Genomic DNA, 15,226 nt, shown 5'->3' with positions numbered 1-15,226 from the left:
AGCGGCGATGGCCGCACAACCCCGTGAACGTACGAAAAACCACTGAATTGTAAAATCAGAAGAATCTAAAGAGTCTTGCTGTTAGAAGAAATAGAGTTCTTCCAGATGTCAAGACGATTAAGCTTTCCTATCACCATGTACCTTGACCCCTTATGAATTTTGAAACCCACAGTAGGAAAATATCATTGGCATTCTTCTAACTGGGTTGTCCACAGCATACCACAACAAGAAAATCTTGTTTTCCTCTTATCCTCATCCAAATTCTCTTTATCTTATTTTTCTTCTCACATTCGTATATGGCTACATAGAAGGTACCTTTTTATATTCAGTGTTTCTTCTACTTGATCTGTTTCTTTGGAACAGAGTATAATAATTCAATATACTCAGTATACTCTGTCGCTCTGTTCAATCATGAGGGCCACCATACTTACTGTCGTGCGGTTTAAGGTCAATTTGGTTTCCATTTCAAATTCACTTTATTGGTTATAAAGATTAAAACCAAAGATGGCTGGCTAAAAGAGGTTTGCTTCTGGTAAGTGGGACTGCAGTGGGGCCGGAGGCTACTGCCTTTCATCAGAAGGTCCCCAGCTGGACTTGTTATCTTGTAGATATTCTCATAACAAATAGCTCTGAAACTTGGAAATGATAGATGGGAGGATGAAATCCCATTAAGAGAAACAGTTAAGAGGGAGAGAGAACAGAGAGAGAGTCAAAGTAAAAGAATCATATTGAATAGAGGTTTGGGGAGGAAGTATTGTTGAAATCTACCCAAACTTCTTTTTCTCTTATGTTCTCCAATATCTGTAGCCTCCCTTCAATGCATAAGATATAGTTAGGTACGTGAATAAAGCATGGTTCTTGTCCTTTGGGATCTTGCAGGCTCATACAGGAGATAACGCTGCCGGGAGGACAGGATGGTCCAGGTCAGGTGCCTTAAGGGCTGCACAGACAATGTCTGCAGTGCAGGGATACGCCGATTGTATCTGGCTTGTAGGCAGGGACACAGAGGAAGAGGCACTGAAGTGGGAAGGCGGGGTCTTCTTAAGAAGTACAAATTAGAGAGAAGGGAAGGATATTCTAGGCAGAGAAATAGTATAGAAAAGATACAGAGGCAAGAAAATAAATGGTGTATCTCTCGGAGGGTAAGAAAATAATATCCATTCAGCTGGAGCATAAAATCTGCATAAACACATTAACTGAAGATACAGTGGCAGTGGTGAGGTGGCACAGTCGTAGACGTTGTTGAGTGTTGCCTAAAGGCACTGCATAATCATTAAAGCTCTTGAGCTGGGTGGTAATCTGACCAAAGTGGTGTTTTAAAGATGAACGCCAGTGAAGGGCAGGATGGGTTGGAAGGAAGGAAAGGCCAAATGCATGGAACCCAATTAGGGTGACAACAATGTGAATAGAAAAGAGAAAGACAGGAAGACTGTAAAGGAAGGATGAATTAAATTGACTGAATGGCTCTCCACATTTCCACTTCAGTGATGGACAGACTCTGATCCTAGGAAGCTCTGGGTTTCTGCCGTGATCCATCCTACGTCAGTAGGATCACCAGTGGATCTGATACTATTCAGCCTCTTAGTGGTTCGTTGTTGACACTATTTGGAGAGGGGCAAAGTGGGTAATTCAAAACCATTTTCATTTGGATTTGAAAAGGGTTCTGTGCGTCTGCCACCTCCTGGGCACTGTCTGCGCTAGCTGGTATTGAAATGAATCTCTTATCTGAAATGACAGTCCTTCACATTGGGTGAAAAGGTCCCAAAGCTCACAAGTGTGCAGGGGAAGGCTCCCCACTATCAAGAGTTCAGAGTGTAGGATTCACAAAGTGGATAACCACTTCTGAAATACCAGTTCAGGAACGAGGCTAAGGGGCTAATTTTGTTGCAGCAGATTAGAGAGAAATTTGCTGTAGTGTCAGAGGGATCTCTGGATAAGGTAGGCATTAATACGTTGCCCCGCACCCCGACTCACGAAGGCTCCTCTCATCCTGGGAATAGCATCTGCCCTATGTGGAAGTGATGCCAAGGATGGTCCTCCATGGCAGGGAGCCCCGTGTGAGGGACAAGGATGCTACAAAGAGGGAACTGAGACATCAGATTTCACTCAAAGCCAAGGGTCCTCCGATCAAATCCTGGCTGGGAAAACAGATGAAAATGAGATTTCCTTCTATTATATTATTTTCATTCTCCACCTCGGTGTGAATGGGGGTGTGAGCGTGTGTGGTACGTGCACCGGTGCATGTTTTGCTCCCCAGAGACTTCAGCCTGGCTCATTTGCAGGGTGAGGCCCGAGGGAAGTAGTCAGCTCCGGAACCTGCTTTGTGAACCCACACACAGCCACTGGCCCTTCCCAAAAGGTGGACTTCCCAAGCCATTCAAATTTCAAGAATATGTGGCTGATATTCCCACACAATGTGCATTTCACATGAATACATTCCTTTGCCTTATTTGGTCTGAAAGAATACAGCAGATTCCAGAATCTGGAGCACGAAGATGAGTACCGTTTGGAAGCACAGCGTGTAGGAGTTGAGTTCCTGCGTACAGAGGCTCTACCAACAGCTGCATCTCTTTGGATGTTCCGGTCTCAAAGGAGATGATCCTACCTGTGTGTCCCCTGCCTTGCCTCCGTAGTCAAGCATTTCTGTGTACAGAGGCTGTCCTCCCTCCCTCAATGTGAAATTGGCCAGACTGGGGAGTGCTGGATGGAAGGGGAGGGCTCCGGGATGCTTCCTACCTTGGCAGGCACCCTGAACTCTCCATATTCCTTCAGCAGCTCCTGAGTCTCCTCTGCGGTCTCCCCCGGGGAGGTATGTGTTGAGAGGTAATATTCACCTGTTTCTTGGATCCAGTCCAGCGCCTGTAGGAGGAAACAACCCATTCAGTGCCCCAAAAGCCAGCTGTTAGTAAGAAAACATTCCATGCTCTGATGTGAAGGTTTGTAGTTTGGGACGGCATGATGGACCTAGGAAATGCCGGCACGATTCAATCAGTATGTAGCGTGGAAGTTGATTTTATGAAAGAGCCCTCCCCCGTTAGAGCTGGAACAACCCACCAGCAAAGAGAGTGTCTTGTCCATTGGACTGGGGACCCTTCTAGGCCAGGCCCAGTGTCATCTATGAGTTAGAGCAATCTGCCCCCAGCATCGCCTCCCAACTCCTGGTACCAGTCTCTGAACAGAGTGCCTGGTGAAGGCTGAACGGCTGGTCAGTGCAAGGATGCTTTCTTCTTTCCATCCCCACCTCCCATCTCTACTCTGCCTGCTCCTATGACCCTCTTGAGGACTGTCCCAAGTCTTGGTCACCTAGGCCTCTGTATGGTCCCCAGAACTGAGGCAATGCCAGGGAAAGCTCTGAACATACCTGCTTGGCGCTTCGCTCAAACACCACGTATTGCTGGCACTGGTCTAACCGCCGCTTCTTCAAGGTCCAGAAGTGCAGGACACGGTTCTCCCTCTGTAAGAGCTCACTCAGGATGGCTGCAGGGCAGAGAGACGGGCGCTGGTCACAGGAAGGTCCTGAGCAAATCTGACCGGCTGCTTCAGCCCCGCTCCCAGGTGCCAGATAACTGAGACCTTCAAGCCTCCCCATCGGACTGATCCAGCACCAGAAGCAAGGGAGCAAAAGTTTGGTCCAGAGAGCATTTCCCAGAGATCAGGGAGACTGGGGGAGGGCCTGTTGATGAGGTTCCATCAATGAAGGGGGGAAGAGGATGTCCCCAGGGTGACTTAAAAGTGACTCTGATTCTCTTCACGCCAAAGCTAGTCCTTGATGATAAGAGACCTTGGGAATGATCGGTGCTGAAAATAGTAGCTAACATAACTGGCGCCTGGGAGCCTGCAGAGAGTGAACGGACTTGACAGGAACACCAGCCACTCTTGAGGGCTTCTAGGAGAGGGCCAGAGGGGAACGGCATGAGGACTGGGGTAACGGCATGGATAGCCATGTCACTTGCCACGAGCTCTGTCCCATACAAGGGGCTGTGCACTTAGCACTTCAACAGCACAATCTCAGTTTTAAAACCTCTAAATTATGGGCCTAGGGAAGCTATGTTGGAATCACGTCATCACGGAATCATGTCTCTAGGCCCAAACTTCCATGCTGGTTGGGACCGATCATAAGAAAAGCTAAAAGCTGTTCTCACGTCATCTCTAATGAAGGTGAGTGCGAGGATGTGTACAAGGCATGGGGCACCACGGTGGCCGTGGGAGCTGTTTGTCCATGTCATGTCCCCCCCTCTCTCTACTTCCGTTGTTCTAGAAGCAGCTGGTTATGTGGGTGGATTTCTGAAGCGTCTAATAGTCTGTTCTAAGCTTGAAGCAATAAAATTTATTTTGTGTTGTTTGCCTCCTGCTTCCTGCTAACTATATCAGATACTAATAAAATACACAATAATGATGCTATGGAAAGCTAACACTTATTCAGTACTCACTATGTGGCAGGTACGTATTTTCACAGTACCTCAGGATGCATGGACCACTATTATCTCCATTTTACAGATGAAGAAACTGAGGCTTAGAGAGGATAGGAAACTCAACCAGGGTCAGTCAGATAAAGGGGTAGAGCTATTTGACTTAAGAGCCTGGGTCCTTAGCCACCTTGGTCTACCGAGTTACTGTGCTCTACAGAAAAGGCGCAGCCCAAATTGCAGGGCTTGTACTTAGAAGTTTTTGTTGATTTTGTGTACTTTTAATGCCCTATGGAAGTTTGGCTCTCTAAGGACAGAATCTGTCTCTCCTCTCTTAGGCTGAGAGCTTTTATGGTCCCTATTATTCACCTCTCCCTATATCTCTGCCCTTATTATGTAGCTTTTTAGTTCCTCCCCAAAGAGACAAAGTGTACTTCCTCACCCCCCGAACTCAGGCTCAGTCACATGACTTTCTTTGGCAAATGGGCTGTTAATAGATAGGACACAACGAGGGGCTTGAAGTGTGCTTGTGCACTTGAGCTTGCCCCTTAAACCTCTGCCATCACCTCTATAAGAAGTTCTCGTGGGTAACCGCTGCCCCTTCAACCAAAGTCCCAGAATTAATCCGCATGGAGCAGACAAGAACCCACCCTGCAGTGAAGGGGCCAAGCCAGCCAGACATGCAGCCTCAAGCAGAATCGCATCACTGAGCCCAGCCAAGGCAGCTGGTCCCCAAGCCAACATAGTCATTGAATGATAAATGCTTATAGCTGTAGGCCACTGAATTTCAGGCGTTGTTATGCAGCAATAATTGCTCCTGTAATAAAAACTTAAAATAAGTGGCACTGGTTTGGGGTCCAGGCAGCAGGTGGAAAGGAAATGGCTATAGGAGAGATTGTAGGTCCCTGCTCAGGTGGAAGCTTCCATTGGGCAAAGACAGTGAGAACCTGTGTTTCCTTTATTACTCTTTTTGTCTCCTAGTCAGAGTTTTGTTCACTGAGGTCCCTCTGTGGTGGCTGAGAGAATCAATCCAGCTCAGGTGAAAATCCTAATGAGTTTCAGGTTTCATTTGTGCCCCATCTGGTAAACTTTCCTTTGGGCAAACCCTGCCCTGGCCCCCACGAAGGTGCGGCACATCCTGCTCACCCTGGGTGGCTGCCCCTCTCGGCACACTGGGGCGGGGGCGGGGTGTGTGCACTCTCAGCAGGCAGCTGGCCTCACCCGAGCTGCCACCTGCACTTGGACATCAGAACACAGGCTTTGAAAAATCTGCAGGAAGGGGAAGGTGACATAATGCTAGCCAGCCACAGGGCCCCTCGGCTGCAAACAGGGTGGCACATCTGGAAAAGGAACGCTGCTTCCCTCTTCTCTGTAGGGATCTCTGATTACTAAGTTTAATTTTCCCCAGTGGCCTCTGATCTTCACACCTCCTGAGTTCCTTGAGCAGGAGAGAGGCCCTTCCCAGAGGTCAGAGCTTCCCTCTGTCTGCTCGGCAGCTCGCCAAGCCTGTCCCCACTCCCCACGCCAAGTCAGCGTCACTTCCCTCCCTAGCCTTGGTCTCTGGGGTTGACTAGTGGCCATGTACTGCACAGTGTAGATACCTAGAGACCATCTGTCATTTCAGAAAATGCTATTAGCGGTGTTCTCAACTCTTAAGATAAATGCAAAAGCTCTGGGGAAATTTTACAGTCATTTTCCCATCCCAAATCCTGAGGCATGTTGAATCGCCACCACCCACACCATCCCACGTCACACTTCTTCTCATGCAAGGAGAAGAACCAGGAAATCTGAGGTCACATGAAGACCAGGTACCCAGGCTCTGGTCCATGCGGCTGAAGTGGCTCGAGGCCGGCAGGGCTTGCACTGACCTTTCACTTGCTGCTCGGGTCCTCGGGTGTGACTGGCGGCACTGGGCATGCTGACATTGTTCCTGTGGATGTACTTGAGAAAGACCTCAGCGTTCCGCCGTGCCAGGGTGCAGGCCTGAGAGAGACAAGGTGTGAAGCCCCACACGTAAGTCCGGGTCTGGTAGGGGCACATGATCTAAGACACTGGAGAAGGGGTGCTGGTGATGATGCTTCTGGGGCTCTGGGGGAACAGAGCCCTGGGGCAACTTCCAGTTTATGCATACTCCAGTTCCAATGCAGGAGACTCACTCACTCTTTTGTTGAGTAAAGAAAAGCTCCCTGTGCCTCTCCCCTTTCCATCACAGACAAAACCAGAAATCAGCCACCCTTTGACTACTACGTGTTGATTCAGCGTGACCACCTGAGAGTGACTCTCAGGTTGGTTTCCCTCTGCCACCAGAATGCCTCGTATATGACCACTGGGGTAAGCCACTTTAACATTAGCTTAATTTAGACTTGAGAAAGCAAATTTAGTGATCAAACCTATTAACTGTATGTTCCAAATCTATATGGAAATTGCCCACATTTTAGAAACACGTTTGTCCATCAAACCCACCCCCGCCTCAATAAGACTACTAAGGATCCTACTGCTGGGAAATATCAGTCATGTAAAGGGGTAAGAGCCATTGTACCGCCCCCTTAAGACTCACAAGAGTGGTGGGTAGCAGAGAGGACAGGTCTGTCCCATGCTGTTGTACCCAATCCAGGCCCAGCAAGGGCAGGAGTCAGGAAGCAAGTCAGGGCTAGGATCTAGGTCTACCGACAGAGTACTTCTAGTTTCTCTCAAGACAAGAGATTTTCTGAATTTCTTTAAAAAGCAGTATTTTTCCTGATGGTAGAGGTAATACACGCTAGTCCATTAATTTTCAATCCACAGTTTTCAGAATTAAATTATCTCTAGACAAAACTGTTAACTTTTAAACGTCTTTATACTTAGCATCTGATTCTACAAATCACATGGTAAAAAAATTACTTTAAATGTTGCAGTCCCAACAGTGGCTCCTGGGAGCTCTGGTAAAAGACTGCTAGTGGGTCCTTCCACTCTGAGGCCCATGAACTTAACAGCTGGACAGTGGTCCAAAGCTAAGGACTCCAAAATCAACTAACGTATACACGTGGGGAGCTCGAGCTTCCGTCCATTGGGCTTGTAATTCCCACAACAATAAGGAGTTTTTCAACTATGGTTTTGGGCACATATGGAAAACATCAGAACATTTTCTTTTTTCCTTCTTCAAAAGAAACATTTAATTTTATGAAGACATACCTTTATACTTCTATTTAAAATATCTGACACGCCCTACATAAATTGTTTTGTTTTAAACTTTGTTTCGTCATAGGGAAGACTTTTAAAATCATCTTAAGCCCTGTATGGAAGAATTTCTATTTAATCTTATTAGTAAGAGCTGATTACTAAGAGGTCTGATCAAATGTGGGTACAGATACCAGATAGACGGGAGAAGGGCAGGGAGAGGTCATCTTTAAAAAAGAATAAAAATAAAACTTAAAGAGGTGGTCAAGTAGAGAAAATCCCTAATAAAAGAAAGGCAGTTAATTACAGAATTGTAGAAAATCAGTGGCAACATGTCAGGGTATAAAAATTCTCTTTTGTGCTTTCAGAAACCTGAAAGGAAGCAGAACATGAAAGCAGGGAATTTGAGAGAAAATGGAGCCTTTAGATAAGTTTTAACACTGAAGGCTCTGTCAGAGAGAAGATCAAAGGCAGGAGGAAAGAGGCTTAGGAGAACTTCCCACACCAGCTGAAAGCTATTCAGAGCAGGATTGTGCTTCCTCTCTGGGAAGCTAAGGCTCTTTTAAAAACAAAACAAACAAAATAAGGTATCTCTCTCTTCATACAGCACAATAAACAGTGTTACATTCATTGGTAATTGGTAATCATTAGACTGATAAATAAATAAGATGTCTAAATGTATTTCTTTAACTCTTGCCCTAAATTTTGCATCATTCATTTATAAAAGATGTATTTTAATAGTTTTCTATCTAGGCTTATACATTTCAATTAAAATATTTTTATAGATAAATGAAAGTAGGTATTTTCCTCACTTAACATCAATGGGATATCAGGATATTTGTATCTGGCACCAGTAGAAACGAAGCATCCTAATTGCCTAATTACACAAAAAAGTGCTGAGAGAAATAAAGAATGTTTGAACTGTAACCTTTCAACTTTTCAAATTAACCAGCCAATATCCCCTCTACAAATGCCCCCTTTAGATAAGAAGCTAGAAAATAGAGGGGTATGGGAAGCCCACATGAACCAGTGAGTGAGAGAGAGAGAGAGAGACAGAGACAGAGACAGAAAGGAGGAGGCGGAGGCAATGGGGAGAGTGAGACAGCAGATAAAAACCAAGACTAAAGTCCCAGACCTTGGATGACAATGTGCTCTCACCTTAAGAAAGGCCTCCTTTTGTTCCAAATGTTTACTGATGAGTGGGATGACGTGGTCGATCTCTGCTGCTGGCCCCAATTTATCTCGTCCACCACACCAGTCCTCATCTCTCCGGTATTCTTGCTCTAAGCTCTCCAGGACACTACAGACCTAATGAATCATGGAGGAAAAACTTAGTAATTTAATCATTTAAAGGTCCTATTTTATGAGGACCTTTAGCTAAGAGACCCCTACAGAAGTGACATTTTTCATTCAAATCTAATTTGTAGACTTAGGTGCACAGTGCCCCTGAGACATCTAAGAAAAGTCCAGGAGGCAGTGAGAATCCAGCGTCTGGAGCTTGGGAGACAAATGACTACCGAGATATGGATTTTGGGATTATCTTCTGACAGTTGATAGTTGAAGGCTGAAGCTATCGGGGTTGATGACATCACCTAGGGATAGTATGCAGAGCAAGAAAGGAAGAGAGACTAGTAATTTGGGGGTTTTCAAAGTGTTTTTATATATTATATTGCTATAACCTTATGATACGTCTATGAATTAGGTAGAACAGGAGAAAGAGGTTTGAAGAAGATAACTGGGTTGCCCAACTATCTGTCCTTGCCCTACAGGAAATAGCCTCAAGTAGAGGTAAAGGAGGAAGTTGCCTATGTTGTGTGACTTATGGGCCATAAATGAATGTTACCTTTTCCCTCCCTGGGGAAAAATATTCCAGCAAAATTGTTTCAAGGTACTACTATAAGGCAATGACATCTCCAGGCCTGCTATTATAAAATGCACATTTCCTTCAGAGGGATAACAAATTTGGGTTGACCTAAAAGATAGTTAAGATGGTTTTTCAGTTCTAAAAATGCTGAGAGGCCATGCTCTAAGTGACCTTATAGATGAACTCAAAAGACCAAAAGCATTTCAAATGGGGCTTAGAGGGAAAGTTAGATTGAGTGCATCAGTAGGAGACCAGGGCAGCCTAGTGTCAGGGCTTAAGGAAGGATGCAGAAAATAGAAACTCATTCCTATACTTTCCTTCAATAGTCTGTGGCAGCAGGGGAGAGCAGCTCTAACTACCCGTGGCCTCCTCTGTCTGGGAAAGGCATCTCTTTTGGTGAAGGACGTGGCATTGGATAAGATGCTTTTTGAGTTATGAACTGAACTGAAAAATAAGCTGAAAGATGTCCCAGGCAGAACACCCCCATAGCCTACATGCTTCCCATGTCGTGAGGAGGCCTATCCCTGAACTCCACTGGTTTCTTTAGCACCACACACCTCTCCTGTTGCAAGGCCTGAAAACATGCAGGAGGCTCACGTCGTGAGAGAAAACAGATTATACACACACAAAAACTTTAAGAAAACGAGTACTTGACACCTATCCCATGACAGTATTGGACTTAAAACCGATCAATTTGGGAGCTAGAGGAAATGGAAAGATTATCCAGCATAAGTCCTCTAATTTAATAGGTGAAGAAACAGAAATCTAGAGAGATAAAGTGACCTTTGGTAAGGTCATTTCAGGGTCAAATTTCCTGACTCCATCTACTGCTTTGTCCCCTTCAGCATCTTGAACCATCTCAAATTAAAATCTGTATACGATATTAGACAGGGGTTAAGCCTCATTTTTTTCATATGGATATTCAGTTGTCTAGCACCATTTGTTAAAAAGACTTTACTTATTGAATTGCTTTCTCAGAAATCAACTGACTGTATATATGTGGGTCTACTTCTGGAACCTCTACTCTGTTCAACTGTGTCTATTCTTACACCAATGCCATTCTGTCTTGACCACTGCAGCTTTAGGGTAAGTCTTAAAATCAGGTAGTGTAACTCCTTCAACTTTGTTCTTCCTTTTCAAGACTGTTTTGGCTATTTTAGTCTCTTTGCATTTCCATGTAAATCTTAGAATCAGCCTATCGATTTCTATTAAAAAAAAAAAAAAAGCTTGCTGGGGTGTGATTGGGATGTGCTGAATTTACAGATCAACTGGAGAAGCTCTTTATCTCGTTAGTTTGCTGCTCCCACTTCCGAGGCCATCAAAGGCATCATCTCTCTGAAACACTGAAAGGAGGACTGAGAGAGGGTCTGAAGATGAATACTGGCTGCAGGGCCCTCTGACAGGCATGTTACGTTTGCTCTAGATAGACTTTCCCATGGTCCCTGTAAGTCACCCAGAGGAGAAGGTTTCTCTATTTCTACCAGGGAGTGATTTGAATGAGGAAATTATTTTATACTGAATAAAATTACTCCTGTCTTAAACCTCTGTTTCATGAAAAGAGTCCCCTAACAGCACCCAAATCATTTAAAAATCCTCTTAGCCCTTGCGCATATTGCTGTACAGATGTACTAGTAATGGGTTTGCATTTTTATGGCCCTGCTGTAGGTCTCTCCTACCTTTTCTCCCACAGCTGCACCATCCTACCAGTTAGGCTCACAGTTCTCCAATGACAGAAAGCTGTGTCTCCTTATTAGACTGGGAACCCCATGAATGAAAGAGCTGTGTGTTTTTCAAGCAGTGCATAGTGCTTGACTGTGGTAAATTAGACTGTGTTCAGCAAATTGTCACTCTCCTCTCCCAACCTTCACAGGAGACATATACTGCCATGCTTGGTTGATGTTGGCTTGGCCATGTGACTTGTTTGGTCAAAAGGATGTCAGAGCACGTGACACAAGCAGATTTGAAATGCACTTGCACAGTAGATTTTGGGTTCTTGCACTCCTGCTTTTCACCATAAATACGCCTCAGGTAGCTGCTGGTCAAGAAGGAGAAATATAGGAACAGATCCAGACCCAACCTGCAGCTTGGAGCCTAGTTCTACCAAGCTCAGCCGAGATCAGCTGAACACCGGATACTTAAACAAAAAATATGTGCTTATTGTTTTATACCACTGGGTTGAGGGGTGATCTGTTACACAGCATTATTGTGGCAAGAGCTAACTAGTACACCACTCAAACTTGGCACTCAGCCTACACCTACCCAGTTTCTACTTCAACACCGAAATCCTGTGAGGTTGAGAAATTTGTAAGAAACAAATCACATAGTCCACTCCTCTAATGGAAAGGATTATAAGGAAGCAAACCATGGTATTTCCACAGATCATTCTTCTACTCTCAAAGGCTAGTACTGAGAGGAGTGGCTTCTTGCTGAGGAAGATGCTGCAGATTTGCAGTGTGAGGCAGAAAACAGTCCTCCGTCAGTCTCAGCCCCACACATTCCACAGCCCTCTCCCTCACCTGCTCAGAAGTTTTGTAAAAGGCCACTGAGGCATTGACCAGTTTCAGCCGGTCTTCCATCTTCAGCATAAGCTGCTGCCAGTGGAGGGCCACCTTCTCGGCACATTCCCGGATGGCGTCCGCGTCGTAGTGGCCAGCCTGGAGCAGTGCCTCAGCTTTCTGCTGTACCTGCAGGGCACTCTGGTGTGTCTTCTGCAAGGAAGTGGCATGAAAGAGGGACTGGGCACAAGGGGAGGAGAGAGAGGTCCGTGGGAACGACCCAGGCGTGGTATGGGAGGGGGTGGAGTGAGGCGTGAGTGGAAAGATGCAGAAAAGTTAAAGAGCTTTAAATGACTGATTCAAACATGTTGTCATCATTGTTTCTTAAGCATATTTTTAAAAAGAATATCAAACATTTTCATTAACTAGTTGTTCAGGTCCCTATCTCCTGCCCCTACTCCTTTCTCTTTACTTGCACCACTCTGCATTTTAAAGACATTTCAGTTTCTGTGCTAGAGAAACGCAGTTGTGTATAAATCTGCTTCCTGATTGATTCATCCATTAGTTAAATTTCCTTTTCAAATCTAATCATAAAATTATTCATCATGAATTTTCAAAGGAGGTTACTGCTGTAGTCCCATTCTGCAGATCAAATAAACACAGCCCATAAAAAAGATCCCCAGGTCACACAAATCTCAACCAACAATGCAATCATTTTAAACATGAATGATCAGTTTTAAAAAGGTTCCAGTATAAGGAAGACATTTGGCAGGTTAATAAAGTAGAAGAGTAGCACCTCACACCATCTCTTAGTTACCATGGGAAAAGAGCAGCACAGTAGATAATTTAGCTTAACACATCATCCCACATTACTACCTTATTTATGTTTGCCTTTAGGATAATCTATATTGTAGAAGGTTTGTTTCTTATTCAGGGTAAGTGTCATTCTCTGAGTTCACTTTAACTGTAGGGGGTGGGGAGAACAGGTTGGAGAACTGGGTGGCAGGACGGATGTGGATGAGCCATACGACTTCAGAGAGCTAATATTATCCCAACTTCAGCTGCTGGAATCATTTCAACCCAATGGCACAGTACTAATTTGGCCTTTGCACTTTCAAAGTAGAGCTTAGCTGGCAGTGGAGAAGAGCAGCTAGAAGCCCAGCACCTCACTCCAGAATGATTTCTGCCCTTCTTGGGCTGCAGTGTTGGGACAGTTCCCCAGAGCGAATCCATCCGCACTCCTGTGTGTGAGTACAACCTCCCCCTCTTCTCACCTCTGTCTCCCCCTTCACCTTCATGGCAGATGGCAGCCTGTCTAGAGAGTCTATCAGCCACCTCCTGGTTGCCCTCCCCCGCCCCACGCCTGAATCTGTCCTCAGTGTTAGCTATGTTAGCACGACCTCCTCCAGCAGCCTAGACTCCTTTATTCCCTGGCTTTGCCCCTGAGTCGGGCTTCAGTCCCGATGACCACATTAGCATCTGGGTTCCTAATTGCTGGATGAAGCTAGAAAAATAAACTAACAAGTAGACATGATCCACTAAAAATCCTTGGTTTCTTTCTCTGTTTTACTTACTGGTACCATTTTCTTTTCCCGCCTCCTCAATGTAGAGGCACCCCAAGGTCCATTCTTGGTTTTGGTTCATGTCTGTAGAGTTCTCATCCTTTCCCTTGGCTTCTATCATTTCCTCTTTGTAAATGGCTCTCCAATCTATATTTCTCGCCTGATATCTGAGCCTCGTCTTTAATTGTCTTCGGATGTGAGGGTGAGCTGCCTGTCACACCTCTCACCTAGGTCAGTAGCACTGATTCGGATGATCTAGCTGGCCTGCCCCATGTTAGTCATTTACAAAGATGCATTCTCAGGAGAAGTGAACTATCTTCCCAGAGAGAAGAGGAACCCTTGCCAAGGAATGAGAATGGCTTTACTGTCCAATCAGAGCCTCCACCCTCCTCCCAGATGTCTGCTCAAGTTCCACACCTAAACCTAAACTCCTCCTCCCTCTGAAACAGTCTTCCACGGCAGTCCACCATCCTGTTGATGGTGCCCTCCTCACTCCATCTAGGACCACAGTCTTGTCATCATCCTTGCCTGCTGCTCCTTGGCCTGAAACCCAGTCCAGCTCTCACCACTTCACACCTAGACCTCTGTGGTGGTCACCTGACTAGTCTTCTCCTGCCTTCCATTTCTAACCCATCGAACCCGTCCCTTACATTTCTGACAGATTCTCTCTAACAGGAAGTGCTTCAATTAAGAGAATCCTAACATCCTTTCCAGTGCTAAAACCCTAATTTTATGCTCTAAACATCACTTCCATCTCTCAATTCAAACGCCTGCAATGGTTCGCCCACTGCTATGAAATCAAGTCCAAACTTTAGAGGATGTTATGAAAAGCCCCTCACACTGTGGTCCCAAGTACTTCATTATCATGTACTACTACTTCCTCACAAAGACCATTTGAAAACAAACTTGCCCTTGCCATCTTCATTCTCCCTGCCTTTAAGGAACACATCTTAGAATCTTCTCATCTGTGATCCAGTCTCCCTTAGAGACTCAGTTCAGATCCAACCTCCTTCAAAGAGGCCTTTTTGGACAGCTTGAGACTTACTAAAAACTACCCTCTTCTGAATACCTATATCACTCATCTAACGCCTGGCTGATTTTCCTTACTTAAGACAGTGAAACTCTCAAGGCAAGGACTGTTTTAAAAAAATCCCTTTAATAGCTGTCATTTAACCAGGTATATATTCTGTGCTAGGAACTGTACTTATGCATTTTTTTCCTAGTTCTCATAATACTACTCCAAGGTGGATATTATTATTCCCACTTCACAGATGAAGAAACTGAGACTCAGGCTGGTTAAGGGACTTGCCCAAAAATGTACATCCAAGGAAGTGATGAAACCAGATTCAGGTTTGACCTATTCCCAAATCTATGTCCTTTCCACCATATCACACCATTTCATCTCTAGCGATTAGAACGGTATCTACAGTTTCTCATTCAGAGAAAGGGTTCACCAAGTGAACATTAGTGATTCTGATAATTATTTGGCCTCTCCTCAGTATATGAAACCAGCATATAATTGTCATCATAAATTTGTTATTATATATTTTCTCTGAGAATGGAGGAGATAGAGGAGTAACTTTCATTTTCCTATAATTTATGCTGTGTAACAAATCCTCTTCCTTATTCTGAAACTCATTATTATCTAACAGTCCTGGGAGCCCCGTCTTCCCTTTGATTACCTAAATGATAAACTCTTATGCATATGACATAATCTCTGCTTTGCTCAAGCTTGAGTCATTA

At 44.9% G+C, this 15,226-nt stretch overlaps 1 protein-coding gene across 2 annotated transcripts in view; it reads right to left on the bottom strand.

The window, feature by feature from the left end:
* The window catches only part of LOC132424755 (kalirin-like), a 458,669-nt gene that overhangs the window by 66,203 nt on the left and 377,240 nt on the right, over positions 1-15,226 (bottom strand). Inside the window, exons 17-21 of one of the 2 annotated variants that reach the window (XM_060010783.1) lie at positions 11,943-12,161; positions 8,721-8,870; positions 6,275-6,389; positions 3,362-3,477; positions 2,737-2,859 (exon numbers count right to left, since the gene is read on the bottom strand). In XM_060010783.1, the coding sequence (XP_059866766.1) occupies positions 2,737-2,859; positions 3,362-3,477; positions 6,275-6,389; positions 8,721-8,870; positions 11,943-12,161 (723 nt within the window). The remainder of the gene's footprint in view (positions 1-2,736; positions 2,860-3,361; positions 3,478-6,274; positions 6,390-8,720; positions 8,871-11,942; positions 12,162-15,226) is intronic. The other variant, XM_060010784.1, reaches the window with a different exon arrangement.

This window comes from Delphinus delphis, chromosome 4 (genome assembly GCF_949987515.2).
Source record: "Delphinus delphis chromosome 4, mDelDel1.2, whole genome shotgun sequence".
In the NCBI taxonomy this organism is placed as follows: domain Eukaryota; kingdom Metazoa; phylum Chordata; class Mammalia; order Artiodactyla; family Delphinidae; genus Delphinus; species Delphinus delphis.
This window is presented reverse-complemented; position numbering and strand designations above follow the sequence as displayed.